Source organism: Xiphias gladius, chromosome 13 (genome assembly GCF_016859285.1).
Source record: "Xiphias gladius isolate SHS-SW01 ecotype Sanya breed wild chromosome 13, ASM1685928v1, whole genome shotgun sequence".
In the NCBI taxonomy this organism is placed as follows: domain Eukaryota; kingdom Metazoa; phylum Chordata; class Actinopteri; order Istiophoriformes; family Xiphiidae; genus Xiphias; species Xiphias gladius.
In genome coordinates, this window is record NC_053412.1 from 6,794,390 (window position 1) to 6,810,369 (window position 15,980).

At 40.8% G+C, this 15,980-nt stretch overlaps 1 protein-coding gene across 1 annotated transcript in view; it reads left to right on the forward strand.

Annotated features, from left to right (window-relative positions):
- Window positions 1-3,916: 3,916 nt before the first annotated feature.
- The window catches only part of si:ch211-132g1.7 (prostaglandin F2 receptor negative regulator), a 63,599-nt gene continuing 51,535 nt past the window's right edge, over window positions 3,917-15,980 (forward strand). Inside the window, exons 1-3 of the mRNA XM_040142462.1 lie at window positions 3,917-4,247; window positions 10,361-10,473; window positions 11,496-11,754. Coding sequence (XP_039998396.1) covers window positions 4,196-4,247; window positions 10,361-10,473; window positions 11,496-11,754 — 424 coding nt within the window. The 5' untranslated portion in view covers window positions 3,917-4,195. The remainder of the gene's footprint in view (window positions 4,248-10,360; window positions 10,474-11,495; window positions 11,755-15,980) is intronic.

Sequence of the window (15,980 nt, forward strand, 5' to 3'; positions counted from 1 at the left end):
CTCAATTCAAACTTTTCAAATAAATGGTGTAAATTATGGTGTTACTTTTCCAGTGAAACAAGAGTGGGTGACATGAATGTGTCAAAATGTGCCATTTTCACCTCTGCGGCTGGCTGCCTTCCAAGCGGAAGGCACTGAACAATTCGGGGTGATGGTGTGTGCGTCTGTGTGAGTGCCTGTCTGTGTGTCAGTCACATATCCTGTCTTTGTGGTTTTGAGTGCTGGTCGTACATATGCCGAGCTACTGCTCAGTGCAAGATTATTATCAGTTGTGTCTGTGTCTGTGTGTGTGTGTGTGTGTGTGTGTGTGTGTGTGTGTGTGTGTGTGTGTGTGTGTGCGTGTGTGTGTGTGTGTGTGTGTGTTTTCCTGTACTTGCAGCTTTATGACAACATAAAACTACAAAATTCACTGTCGAAGATTTTCCACCACAGTCCACATTCATTCTCTCTTGATATATTGTGCCTCTTGTCATAAAACTGTTTAACAAAAGGTGTATGTTTGGCAAATTAAAAACAGGTAAGGTGTGTAAAATGCAAAAACCAGCGCAGTACTCTATTATTTATAATGTATGGCTTTTATTGTACTTTGCTTCTTGTCTCCTTCATTAATTTCAGGATTAATGTGACTTGGCTGCAATTTCCCACTGGATATCATTAAGGTGCTCTTTTCCAGTGAGAAACTGGTTTTTAATCCACAGCTTTTTATAACTGCAAATAATACGCAGGTATGAATAATGGATGGATATTTATTTATTTATTTATTTTTTAAAAGGAAGATAAATTGGGTAAAAACATCCACTCTACAATGGAGGGAAAATAAAACAGCACAAGATTCTGTATTGATCCATTGCTACCACTAGATGGGGCTCTAGTTCCGTGTGGAAATTTGGTTTCAATTGTCAGCAGTGAAAAGCTCAACACTGGTTTTCTCTTTCACTCTTGTTGCATGTAGAGTCTCCGTGTATTTTGTCGGTTTTCCTGCCATTTCAGAGAATTTGCACAGGAGTGAAGAAACCGTCAGTCTTGTAGGCTCGTGAAACTCTTTCAAAATTGATTTCATTATCTCAAAAATGCATGCTTAAGACGAGTGATGAGAGCCAGCTCAGCTTAGTCTTAGTGTCGTAGTCTGCTCTCTGGAATCTTTTTTTTTTTTATTGTCTAACACAGTTTGAGTGAAATCCATTATATTTTGTTATTTTGTGATACGGTACAGCGGAACTCTTGGTCCTTGGTCCTTTCAATGCAAAGGAAAGTGCAAAATACAGAGGAAATACTAATGAAAGGCAAAACAAAAACAGGGACAGTAATTTAATATGTTGAAGGCTCATGTCTCTTGTTACTTAAGGACTCAGTTGTGCAGAAACCCCTGTATTATGGGGAGCTTAACCATCCCTCAGACACTTTTCATATCCTACTGGATTTTGTGGAGTTTACTTAAACGGTCTGTCATATTAGCCTGAGGTCTGGCAACAACCCCATGCTAGTATGGACAGGTTTTGAGAAAGTATTGGGGTTCAATACCTAGCCCTCTCTTGAGTGTGTTACGTTTTCAGCTTACAGGCCAGAAGATGGCCCTCCAGCTCCATGTTTTCTACACTGTGCCGGCACATTGTCGTTTGAGGTGAAGTCCGGGATCAGATTCAGTTCAATCTCTGAATCCAAAGGTAAACCAGATTAAATGTAGTGTCTTCTCGGTGCTCACTCGTCTAGAGTTTAATCTTACACATAGTCCACACAATTTTGATGCAGGGATTTTGGAGTTGGCCATTAATCAGGTGTATCCTGTGTATCAGCTGTTGAAACGGCTGATTATTTTCTTTTGAGTTCTTTTGAGTTCTTTATTTAAAAAAAAAAAAAAAAATCTGTTTTCTTTTTATTAAAATCTTTTTTTTTTTTTGTCAGATTTTTCCGCTGCAGCTGTTGCTACTGCTACAACAAAAACTAAAAGAATTACTGTTACCACTTCAAAAATTCAAGTTCGGGACTACTTTTGGACTTTTTGTCCTGCTGGTTTTACAGTTTTCTGACTGCATTCTGACCCTTTACATTATCACATTATTGTTTGCCTGCAGCTTTATTACTGTAAAAAAAAATGTCTCAAGTGGAAAAGAGATTTCGAGTTCAGTGGTCTACCATCTAAAATGCATCATATCTGAGGTGGCTGGCAGTGATTGCTTTGGAATAAAAGGCTGTTGGTCCATTAAAACCAGATCCAGCGCCAAGAATCCAAGACCTGGTTAATGACTGACAGGGGAGTAGGGCAGTAAGAAAGGACTGTGTCCTTTGTGTGTATTTTGAACTGATGTTGTGCGACAACTGATGCTACCGTGGTCCTCTCTGCCACACACACACATTTTAAAAATAGGATAGTCAGATGTATCACAGCAGACTACCCATGAAGTTTTAACCTTTGACTCTGAGGCTACAAACCCAAACTTCTCACCTCCTCTCAAACCTCCTCCTGCGCCTCTCTCTGTGCCTGCAGAGCGCTGAACTTTGCCCTGCCCGGTCGGTCTGTGTAAATACACAGCGTGGGTCTGGCCACGGGGCGATAAATGACAACAGGAATGTGTCAGCCTTGTTAAAGTGGTGGTCTGTGGGGAAAACCAAAAAGTAGAATTTCTGAGATATTGGCATTGAAATATGGTTTCAAACCTACCCCTTACGTGGACTGAACAATTTTTATGCCAAGAATCTCAAAATATTCAGTTTCCCGAAAGCATGTTTTCATTGTGACATTTGTATGATTCTATTGCTTATATAAATATGAAAAAAATCTAAAATGTTGTTATGACCTTGGGAAGGCCTCTGAAGGTAGAATGTGTAGAATGTGTATTTTAGGTGCATCTTACCACCTCCTTCCTCTCTTCTTCTATGGTCCCCACCGTAAATTCCGTCTTCACCCTTTACGACTACCGTTTGTACTCCTCCTCATGGGAGGTGGGTGTCTTCTTTTTTTTTTTTTTTTTTTAGCTTTTATCATTAAAATCCATCCTCTTCTCGACAGTTTACTGTATATATTTTAGTTTTTTTTTTTTCTTATTTCGTCCTGCTTTATCATCTAACCCCATAAGCATAAACAGAGAACAGCTCCAAATCTCCATCAACATGGAAAAAGGATCAGGAGACACAAAATGGAAACCAGAAAAACTGAATTTTTTACGGGTTATAGGCTGGTATGGGAAAGTCTACACTGATTCAACCTAAAATCAGTTTACTGCAAAGCAGTGTTTGAGCTCAAGGCAGAACCTGACAAATCGAAAGAAATAAACACAATAAAAGATAAATAATAATAATAATGAACAAATAACACAACTAATAAATCCCCAAATAAAATACTTTACAGGTAAGTAATATAACATTGCTAAGTACCTCTTTTGTCATTTAAGGACATAAATACATTTAGCAAGTATTATAGCTCTTAAGTGGGATTGCTATAATACCTTTTTATATGCTTTTTAATATACATTTGTAATTACAGTAACTTTGATATGATGTGAACGCAGAATTACAGGCTACAGTACAGACGTGAGCGTTTAAAGCCTGTGTTGTGTTTCTATTTTCAAACAGTCACAGACTCGAACCTTTAAGAAACGTACAGACGATTAAAAACTCCACGAGAGAGGGATCCGTCATGTCAGAGGTGGTGCACGCTGACTGTGACATCCGACATGTACTGAGGACTCCTATCGGGACAGTAAACCGTGAGACAGTGCCAGACTGATACGGGGATCTCTCTCTGTCTCTCTCTGTCTCCACCTGGGACCTCCTCTCCTACCACTCCTCCTCCAGACCGTCACCTAACTTCCGGCCACTCTCTCGTCCCCCCCCCCCCCTCCTCTCTGTCAGCCTCTCCCTCTCTCCCTCTCCGTCTGTCTCGCCCCCCCCCACCCCCACCACACACACACCATTCCCATACACGCATTAAACCGGTGGTTCAGTCTCCGTGCTACGGGGCCACGTAAAACGCTCCCGACGGCATTTCGGGAGTCAGCTCTGCTGGATTAGGGAACCAAGGTGTGCATCCGTTTTGCTGTGCGGCTCCGCCCGGTGTGCGGTGCGGACTGGCTGCACACATCCGAGAGTTTTATTGGATTGCCCGACAGCGGCGGGAGAGGACTGGTCTTACCCCACACGTAGGACAAAGGGAACGCGGGGGAAATTGAGGGAAAAGGATAAGTGAAAGAAGAGAGGGATGAAAATGGACAAGTCTCCCCTCACACTCGTCTTTGGGCTTTTGATGCTTGGTAAGAAAGGTTTCTTTGCTTGACTGTTGATAGCTAATTAACTCCGATGCGTGCCGCTGTTCTCCAGTCAGGAGAACCTGATGTTAAACCATGTTTAGAAATGTGTCAATTTAACGTTTACTTGCTTGTCGGCAAACGTACATGCCTCATGAAAGATAAATTAAAGCATTTTATATGTCCTTAACGTCCATTAGCCGCACCGGCGTATATCCGATCCATCAAGCAGCACTTCATTTCAATTCATTTTGAACTTTTTTAAAGTGGTTCACTCTGCAAGCTGCTGCCATCTGTTGTGTATTTCGATGGAAGAAGTTCTGCAGTGCAACACGCTAACAGATTCGAAAAGTTTAATTTTAAGTGAAAAATAAGTGTCGCTGGGTGTATTGCACTATGCCGAACTGAAGAGTTGATCCGAGGCATTGAGACAATTCAACAAGATTTGCTCCCAGAGGTGTCTACATGTGACGACAAGCGAAAAAGGCCAAAACGCCATGTCGTTAGATGGAGTTCGGCACGGAAGTCTCTTCCCTGTGAGGGCGAGCTGCACCTATTTTTCCTTTCCTCTTCCTCGCTGAGTAGAAACGGCTGTACAGTTGTTTAGCTAATGTAATGCTGTCATTTCAAGGGGTGACAAATTAATCTTAAGGTTAATTAAAGCACAGGTACAGCATTACTGAAAAACATCCCGTCTACTAAAATGGGAAAACAGCTACACCAGCTGTTTTCCCATTTTAGTAGACGGGATTGTGTGTGACAATTATGTCTCGGCTGGAGAAAATGCAGTGATAAATTCATGCTTAAAATGACAGTGAGAGAGGCAAGGGGAGAAAACAGTCCAAGTTTGGTTTGTTGCCTCCCATCAGTCTCGGTCCTGTTCTGGCTCCCATTAAGACCAATCAACCAGCATGAGGTGACCGTCTCTGACAAGGTCCCACAAAAGCCAAGCTGGGCTGGCCTGGCCATCATTACTAGGGTTATTATTCGCCTTGTATCCATTTCAGAGTCAAACCAGGCCGACTAATTATCAGACTGGTTTGAACCAAAGGCCCAGGCCAGTGCTAAGTCATTAGACTGGTTTTCACCACAGAGACAAACCAGGGCTTATTCACCGGCCTTGTTTCTACCTCATGGGCAAACAAGGTTAAACAGGGCTTACCAATTCTGAAGTTACCATATGTTTGTGAGCATAACAGTGAATGTCTTAAGGGTTTGTGTGTGTGTGTGTGTGTGTGTGTGTGTGTGTGTGTGTGTGTGTGTGTGTGTGTGTGTGTGTGTGTGGGGGGGCTTGGCTTAAATTAGTACAGTGTTAGATGATCAAATGTCGCCAGCACTCCTGTGGTGTGTGTTCTGGGACTGCGGAAGCGAAAGTGTCTGTGGCATACAATTTATTTCCTTAACATGGAATCTGCTCAACTTGACATGCCTCAAATAAAATCACACTCGCACGACACAGGCTGTGTTACATTTCTGCCCACATGCAGAGATTCTGAAGATATTGCTAAACTGCTCTGAGGCCTGAGGTCGAAACTGGTGCTGTCTTGGGTTGCAACTTTGGCATGAATTTTGCTGCTTGGTTAGATTTTGTCTTCTCCTTTAATGTAACCAGCAGACTTTCCTTTCCTTCCCTTCAACAACCAATAGAGCATTTGTATTCTTCTTTATACTGTGATTTGTCAGTGATGCATGACAGTTGCCTTGATATTTTCATGATCGTGTGCCACACACTAATTTCTGTTTTATTTTTTGGGGTTGTCCATATTGATTAGAGCTGGTTGGTTTAGACCATATTTCCTATGTGGCTAACATTCATCCATGTCAGTATCTATTATCTTGTAGAATCTGTTTAATAGTTCTCTTAATTTATTTATGTTTTTGTTTCGGTAAGGCAACTCTGAAGACACCCAGCGACTTGGTGCACCTGTTGGTGATGAGCTGGTTGACACTTATGTGACTTATATGACCATGCAACGGTAGAAGCCTACTGATTTTGCAGATCCTGTGACCTCTAAGGCAAACTAGTCTGTAAATACGGAAATGGCTTAGTGATCCTAGTTTGCCGTTGCACAGGTCTGCTTTGTTGTTTGAGGACTAATATAAATTGACCTTGGCTTTCAAATGTGCGTACTGCCATCTGATGCCCAACATTAACCCTTTACAGTTTTAGCATCAGAGCATATGATCAGAGGATAAAAGCACATTAACCTTCCAATTTTTGGCATTTGTTATGCAGTCTGCTTCTATCATGCAGAAGTCTTACATCCCCGATTTTGCCATTTATGTTTGAGAAATATTTAATGACCCTTGGGTCAGGCCAAGACAGCACAGTCTTGTTCAAAGTGAAGTTAACTGAAAATCCAATGGGTTATTTGAGGGCTATTCTCTCTAAAAAACAGGGGTCCCTGAAAGTTGAGATGAACAGTGTGTTTTTGTAGTGTTTACCGTCTAAAATTTGAGGAATAAACAAATGTCATTGTACAGTCCAGACAAATATGAATCATTTATTTTAGGTAGATAGTGTGTCAAGGTTAAATAATCCAGCAAGATTTCATCTTTAAATGCAAAAAACTATCGTACCAGTTAGGAGGAAGAAGGGTCTGGAAACCGATATGTTTCGCTGGCTCCAATTTGTGATGTTTCAACACATAATCATAGATTTAAAAAACAGAGACGTAGTGTCAGTGATGTTACATGGCAGGCTGTTATCATTCCAAATTCAGCTAACCTGACCTCAGGACCTGTGCCCCAGCTATGAATCCTCCTCCACATCCAGTCAGCAATCTGGACATGCCTTCCCATGCCACAGTGACGTAAAATGACAGTGTCTCTCTCTTTTTTTTTTTCCTTTTTTTTTTTTTTTAATATAGGTTCTTTAGTTGATGATCACTTTCTGCATGTCTTCACTGGCTGCGCAGTATTTTCTTCCAGCAGAGGCAGGCAGGGCAGGCGGGCAGGGCAGGCGGGCAGGGCAGGCGGGCAGGGCAGGCGGGCAGGGCAGGGCAGGCGGGCAGGGCAGGCAGGCAGGGCAGGCGGGCTGAAAATGGAGTTTGAAAATCATACATTTCAGCACCAGGCCAAGCATCTTTGAGTCTCAGGGCCGTTCATCACTAAAAATATCTCCCTTTACCAAATACACTCACCCATACAGATTAACTGTATATTATGGTCATGCAAAGGAAAGGACTGTGCATAATTCAGAAATGAGGGGACATGATAATTTGCATTAACTACCTATACTGAAAAATGAACTTAAGGAAATTATTTGAATTTTGATCCTTGTCGACCTTTTCCTTAACGACTCAGTGGTGCAGAAGAAGCCTGCAGATGTGTTTGGGCTGTGACCCTCAGACGCTTCACACTGGATGTTCTTGAGTTGAATAAATGACTTTGTAATATTAACTTGAGGTTTGGCAACAACTTTGTCATAGGATTTGAAGTTTTATACTTTGCTGTCATAGCTCACAAGTGTTAAATGATTCATTCTTTTTTTTTTTTTTTTTCACTGTCACAATTGGACTGTGGCTGTCAGACTCCCCAGGGACCAGTATGCCAGCAATCTGTCTTTGGTTTATCTGATTTGAAGTTACAGAGGAATCAAACCATACACCACTCCTGACAGAGATAGTAAACAGAAACATTCAGTAGGTTTTATGTGGCACTTATTTCATTGTGACTTGTTACCTACTAAAGGGAAAAAAGAAAAAAGAAAACATTTCGCACATAACACCAGGCCAACTGTTAAAAACTCAAGTATTGAAGGAAGGACTGTACAAGCACAGGACTTGTTTATGAAGAACTTTTTTTTTAACCAGAGCTGCTCCATGTACAGATTTTTGCTCAAAGTACTGTGGAAGAAATTTGTTTTTATACGTACAAAGACCCTTTTTACATTTTTGCAAACTTCTCAAATCAGTTTTCAGTGATGTTTTAACTAAACAAGACTTTCATCTAATTAAAATACTGCATCAAATTGACAGGATTACTATTTAAATTGGGTCATATTCAATCCAAGGAGAAGATGATTTAACTAAAAATCTGACCAAGCATTTGCTGCCAACCTTTTATACAAGTTTCTGATACTTGGTATACTTGGTACAGAGACAGATCAGTTCTCCAAATATATTGAGGTTTCATACTTAGTCGTAGTGACGCGTAGGGGTGGAGCAGTTGTCCTCATTGGTTCGGTACACAGCCTCGCTGTGTTAAACCAGTCGCACCTTTAATGGAAGGTGGTTGTCCTCCATCAGATAGTTTAGCACCACAACCTGCCAGGTTGTAAGCAGCTGCTCCACTGGCAGCAGCAGCCTGTCAGATTGTTAAATAAACATATGTCTGACTTTTAATCATGGTTTCAAGTGATTGAAATTCTATTCAAACTGATTTAATCTCTCAAGGTAATATTAAGACTATTCCATCGATTTTAGCATTGCATTCCTTTAATCGTGCACATCAATGCATTCCTTTTATCAGCCATACAAAGTACAGTTGATAATACTAAAGATACTAAATGATAAAACAATACCAAAACAATGTCTTTATAAAAATCAGTGACATATCACTTATATTCATTCAGTCATGACGGACCACAGAGTCAGTTTTTAGTGCCCAATCGCAGTGAGGTAAAAAGAGTTTAAATTAGGGGGAAACGAGAGGACTGGTATCGGATTTGTGCGCTGTATCTGGAGATACCCAGAGCTGAGGCGTCACAATCGGTATCGAGAAAGAAAAAGTTGGATTGTTGCCTCCCGAGTGCAGTGTTACTGTAACCGACAGAAGCTATGGCCAGAGCTGCTAAAATAAAACCCAAGTTGTAATAAACCGTAGTTACAATTCTGATTTAATTCAGGATCTGAGCTTGTATTTGATGGCAACTTTTAGTACTTGACAGTTTTCAGTACTTGGTTCTACAAACACATTTCAGTTCGTACCAAAAAAGTACTAAAGGTCCAGGTCAGATACCTGGATCTGCTTTGAGTGTATAGTCTTCCCTACACAGAAGACTGTATTGGATAATCTGCCAAGAAACAGATTGTGTTCAAGTGTAGTTTCTCAATATTCTTACTACATACAAACCCAGCAGCATGTAGCATCTCCACTTTACCTTAAGCTGAGTGAAGATGTCAGAGTTGGAGTGTGAAGGTCTGTAGCCATAATTCATCAACCAGGAACCAGAGTGTCAGTGAACCAACCCAACTCCACTGAGCTCAGTCAGATTCTGCTGTGTTGCTACATGCTTAACTCAGCTGGAATGTCAGGGGAGTTTAACACGCACTTTGTGTTAAACAATCACTCGCTGCCATTGGTTTCTGGTTTTGGGGAATCTTTGAGATCTGCTGGAGTGTTGCCATAACCAGTGGTTGGTGTTCTTGCCAGACAAAAGTGTGTGTGTGTGTGTGTGTGTGTGTGTGTGTGTGTGTGTGTCTGTGTGTGCGTGCACAGACATGCATGTACTGTACACAGAGAATGCAATGCCGGTTCTTAGCACTGTCACCGTCATTATCGATACCGTTCATCGTCACTCAAGTTACAAAAAGCCCTGCCTGAGTGTGTGAGTGTGTGTGTGTGTGTGTGTGAATGTGAGAGAGATCGTGTGCATGTCTTGTTTTGCATGTTGAAACAGGGACTTTCTCTTAAAACACCTGTGGTGTCTTTGTAAGTCAGTGTTTGTCAAATTTGTCAACATCTTCCTTCAAACTGCAATTTTATAAACCTTGGCCGGTGAGGCACGTAGCATACCACTATGATACACTACTGCTGTAATACTGGCATTTCTTCAGTACAACACAGTCTGTCTGTTAGTCATCAGGCTTGTAGCTTGCTCCCAATAGAACATGCACAAAAAATATCTTCCTTAGAAAATACATCTGAATAAAGCCTATTCACTCTGCAAATTCTATTTTTATACAACAAATATGCTGTTACTCATATGGATGTGGATGTAATCACTTGCACACAGCATTGATTTGCCACAGCCTTCAGAATAAAGACCAGAGAGGGATAAACTGTCCAACAAATCCAAAGCAGCCTCAGTGCAAAGTTTTGAACATTTTTTTTTTTTTTTGAAGACTCTTATTTATTTAATTATTTAAATTATAATATTCTTTCCGTCCCTCAAGGTGGGTGCTCGGCCCGAGTGGTGACGGTGTCTCCTGGTCCGTTAATCCGGGTGGAGGGTCAGCCGGTCTCCATCAGATGTGACGTCAATGACTATTCGGGACCTCGTGAGCAGGTAATTTTCACTGACAGATCTTTATCACACCTGGGCAAGTGTGATCTTTTAATGGCATGTTTCTGACAGACAGATCACGTGTTCAAAGGAGAAGGCTGGTGATGTTGTACATTTTTGTTATTGCCAACAACTCATGAAAAGACCAAACCAACGATGTGTTAGCCTGTCTCTAAGTACAGAGTAAATAGTGGATTTGTTTGGGACTACTCTCATCCGCGGATTGATACATATTTGGTGCTCAGGTGAGTATTTATTTACGGTAGCAGGACGGTGCGTGTGGGACTGACTCAAACTAAACTACAGTGGCCGAGTTCATGGCGGTGAAGGCACATGTCAAGTACAGTATTCTGCCTTTTCTGCATCGTGATCCCATTTTGAGTTCCCAGACGTCCCCGCAATCAGAGAGCTGGTTAATTGCCATGTGAATACAGAATGAGCATGGCATGTTTTAGAATTCTGTTTTTAAAGAACATGTAAAGAGCTACAAATGGATCATGAAATAGTTACACCTCAAACCTGTTGTATCAAAAATACGTCAGTCTCATGCAGATCCTGTGTGGATATCAAATGACCCTACTAGGTGTCTCCCGAAGGAAGGTGAGAGTTGACAATTTAACCTAAAGGTGTTAAAATAAAATAGTGTTAAAAATAAAAATTGTTCAATCCCTAGAGAGCGTGACTGTTGTCTGCAAAGCCATAGCATTTGGATATTATGGTTACTTTTGCCTTATAGTGGCACCAGGGGAAAGGGTCAGAGGGTCACTAAAAACCTATAGACTTATCCTCTCTGGACCATGAATATACACAGCAAATTAACTGGAAATTTGGTCACGGCTTTTAAGATATGTTGCTATTGATCGAAATTTTGGTCAAGGGTACATTTTGACATGATGGTATCCCTAGAGAAACCATTGTGGATCGTGTCTTTTTTTCCTTAGAGGTGGAATATACTGAAAAAGGAAATTTTGTATAAAGTCTTCACCTAAACATGCGGATCATTAATATCCCACTCCGTCCTGTAGGATTTCGAGTGGATGACATCCAGGGAGGCGAGCGGGGTGAGGACAAAGATAATCTCCACCTTTGACGCCAGCTACTCACACCCGTCGCTCAGCAAGCGCGTTGCATCTGGCGACATCTCGGTGGTGAGGCTCAAAGACAACGAGGTGGAGCTGAAGATAGCGGAGGTGAAGTCGCTGGACGCCGGGCTCTACTGGTGCCAGACGCCGAGCACCGACTCCGTCATCAGTGGCAACTACGAGGCTCAGGTCCAACTCATTGGTATGGGGGAGAGGGTGTGTGTGTGTGTGTGTGTGTGTGTGTGTGTGTGTGTGTGTGTGTGTGTGTGTGTGTGTGTGTGTGTGTGTGTGTGTGTGTGTGTGTGTGTGTGTGTGTTTGAGAGACAGTTTTTTTTTTTATTAATAATTAGGTGTCTTTCAGCTGAGACTAAATCCTGTTTCAGAAGCTTTCCAGGGGCTAGCTGTCCTAACTGTGTTTTACAGTATGAGTGTGTGTATGAAGCTAGCTTGCTATGTTGGTTCTTTTAACAGCCATCCCCATGACTTACTAATGCTCTACAGACCATGTATATACAGTATCCTCCTGCAAGCAAACACACACACACTGGTTTTGGACAATTACTGGCATGTAATTTGACTTTCACGCAGACTCAAAACACACCCTGCACATGTCAACACACTCATTACACTCACACACTCATGGTGGGGAGCAGATGTCAGGTGGGAGTACTGGGCTTGTGTCAAATGAGGGCCAGGGAGACCGAGATTTGGATAGTGAGACAAAAAGGCTGGGGGAAGAATATAAAGGAAAGCAGTCCAGAGGGTGAAATGATAAATTACATGGTTTCTTTTATTACAGTGTGTAATGAGAGGAAATGTTGTCAACCAAACGTTTGGTAATACTTGTTATACCAGTATAGTTGTTGTAGTAATAGTTGTTGTGCTCACCAAGATGTGGTCGGAGAAATGCAGGCCTCTGACCAACTTAAAAACGCTGATGCTGTTGGCATGTTTAGCATCTGTCAATGTTTAGACTTGTATGTGGTTTCTGTGATCAGATCAAGCTGATTGTGTATTCAACAGACATACCCATATGTGTTTTTTTTATATATATATTTTTTTTTTTTTAGATGCAGAATAAATGCACAACATAGACTCTAGCAACACATGAAGTATTTCATTCCAAAGTGCTGTGCAATTATTTTGGCAGGGTTTTTGGTTACTTGGCTTATATCAGTTATTGTAAGCAATTTTAAACATCATAAGCAAAGCTGATTCTATGATGAAAAATGAAAAGATTTGCACCAAAGGTCTGAGGGTAACTAATGATAATGTTTTACTTTTTGGCCAATTATCGTTCTTTTTTTGTACAATTTAGCAAAGAAATGGAAACACTGGTGGTAAACAAAGGTTAGGTTTGCTGTCGTCAACTAATGCAGCCTAATGCTTATTAAACTTAAACTTAAAGGCAGTTGATGAAGCCCTTTACATTTTCTGTTGTAAGCATCCAGCAGCACAATAGTGCTGCCATTTTGGGATTCACTGGTGGATTTCTGGAAGGTCAGTACAGAAACGCCACAGCAATGACTGCCTAATACCAAAAATGGAGCCATCAAATCAGATACAGCAAGAAATTTTTTTAATTTCTTAAGTATTTTATTGTAGAAAGCAATTTTTTGAGAAAACCTATTAATATCTACTTTATTTCTACTCAGCAGTTATAGGCCAGATCTTGACATCAACTAAATATGTGACATTTACATACAAGTGTGTTACCCTAAACACATAATTTAATCATCGACCATAAAAATCAGCTCATCAATTAGTATTTCACTACTCTTTTTTTTTTTTTTGCATTAAATTTGATAGTATATTCAGGACTGTAATGGGAGCAGCAGCTGAAGATAAGCATAGCAGGGAGGAAGTATAACTAAATCATCTGCATACAAAACCTGATTGACCAAAAACCGCGAGTCATGCTTTAGTCACCACAAGTGAATACTGGAGGAACATTTTTTTTTTTTTTCCCAACGTGATACTTTCATTAACAAAGCTTCCTCGTGACGTTGATGAGAAACCTAATCCAGGTGGCATTTCCGTTTGCAAATTAGTAATATACAGTAAGGGCTCAATTTTTAGGCTTTACCTTACCTAACCTTCACAGATAAGTATTACCTTTCAGCTTCAGTCAGTAAAATCAGCCCTCATAGTGCTCTTTGCAAGTGCTCAAACGAGAACCTAGCCTCGACCCACAGCATAAAGGCCTCTCATCCAGGTTTTATTATACTAAAGCCAGACCATTCTAATCCCACCACTGTTTTTACTGTAAGTGGATAATAGAGATTTTTTGCCTTTTCTGCATCGTGATCCCATTTTGAAGTCCCGGAAGTCCCTGCAATTAGAGAGCCGTTTAATTGTCAAGTGAATACGGAATGAGTACGGCATGTTTTAGTATAAGATCTTAATATTTACAGCCATACCAACAGGTAAAGTATACGGTATAAAGTAGGCATCTTGTAATGGATATCAGTGTTAACCTGAGCAACATGTGTAGCACACACTGTTCAAGCCATAATACTGTGTCCCAGGTTTCATCAGTGTCTATAAAACTGTTAACAGGAAACAGGCCTGGGTAGAGTTATTATTACTGCGACATGGTTTTAAATGCCTCGAAAACAAACAATTATTACATGAAATAACTGCTCTAAAATCTGCGAATGAGTTCATTAAAGCTTGTGGTATTTGTATTCAAGTCACACATAATAACAGTAATAAACTAAATGTCCTATATTTAATGTTCATCTCAAAGCTCCACTCCTCATGAAATCCTACAGTTTTGTTGTAATAGTTGGATCTTACTTAATAGTTTAAAAAATTGCCACTCCTCCAGGATTTTGACCTTGGACTCATTATTGGCGGAAATCTTTAGGTGATTCCTTAGCTGCTCTGTTAAAGGCTCAGTTCACCCACAAAACATATTTTTCCACTTACCTCCGAGGATATCTATCCCTGCTGTTTTATTAGCAGATTTATTTGCCACTCGAACATACAGCAGATATCTGTCCACCAACAATTTTCTGGTTACTCAGATCATCTGCAGAGCCCGCTGTGTAATTTTTTAATTTGGACTGTTTTCTGAAAAAGAAACAGAGGGCAAGAAAGAAACCCACACTCAGCATCTTCTTTTGAATTTAATTGCGTTTCTCCCTCGTAATTATCCACATGTTTTGGCGACTGTACTAGTTAAAATCCACTGTTGACCCAATCCCAAACGCACAGGATGTTTTTGAACATGAAAAGTTGTTCTTCTAGAAAAGATGCACAAGAGAAGTTTTAGGAACATTTTATGCTATAAAATCTCAAATTTGAGAGATGAAGTCACAAAAAAGGGATTGTCTGACAATAGGTTAGTTAGCTCCATAATGCATCATCATGTTCAGCTGCTTTCTGCTTCCCAGCACTTCTCCCCAGACACCTTGTTAAATTTAGACACGAATTAACTAGGCAGCACTGTTTGTGTGAAAGAGATTGTGTCGTGTGTATGTAGAGCATATGTATTAGTGAGTAGTGTATTTTGTAGTGCATGAAACAGGGAACGTTTTTTTTTTGTGTGTGTGTGTGTGTGAGAGAGAGTCGTTTACAGAGATTATGAGTTCAGTTTACTGCTGGAGGGTCTATGCCAGTCAAGACTTGTGCACCTCATTCATCAGCGCACACTCACACACACACTCTCACACACACTCTCACACACTCTCACACACACTCACTCACACACACTCACACACACTCACTCACACTCACTCACACACACTCACACACACTCACACACACTCACACACACTCACACACACACACACACACACTCACACACTCACTTCCATTGCCCCGCTGAGGCTGTTTGGTTATGTAAGAAACAAGTGATGTAGAGGTCGCTGAGGGTTTGAAAACTCCTTTCAGGCTAATTTTAATTGATAGAGCAAAACCCAGATTATTCATCCTGCCTTTGTTATCTGCCATAGACACTCAAATCACTGCAGCAGCACCGTAGACTTCCACTAGTCTTATTGGTTTCCAGTACTTTCCACTTTTGTGCGTGTATGCGTGTGTGTGTGTGTGTGTGTGTGTGTGTGTGTGTGTGTGTGTGTGTGTGTGTGTGTGTGTGTGTGTGTGTGTGTGTGTGTGTGTGTGTGTGTGTGTGTGTGTCAGTAATCAGGGATGCCAGTGAAAGTAGATTAAGCCTTCAAACCCGATGTTGACTCTCTTCTTAAATTCATAACTCAGTCAAATCTGAGTACACAGACATCTTACACACACACACACTCCTGGAGTCAGCGCGGCCTTTAGCCGTATGTCTAATATAAACTTTGTATTTCTACTTAGAAATAATTTTCTTCAATGCCAAACTATTCCACATTTCATGATGCAGATTCTCCACAAATGTAAAAAAAAATGTAAGCTTTAAAAAAAAAAAAAAGTAAACACAAAGAC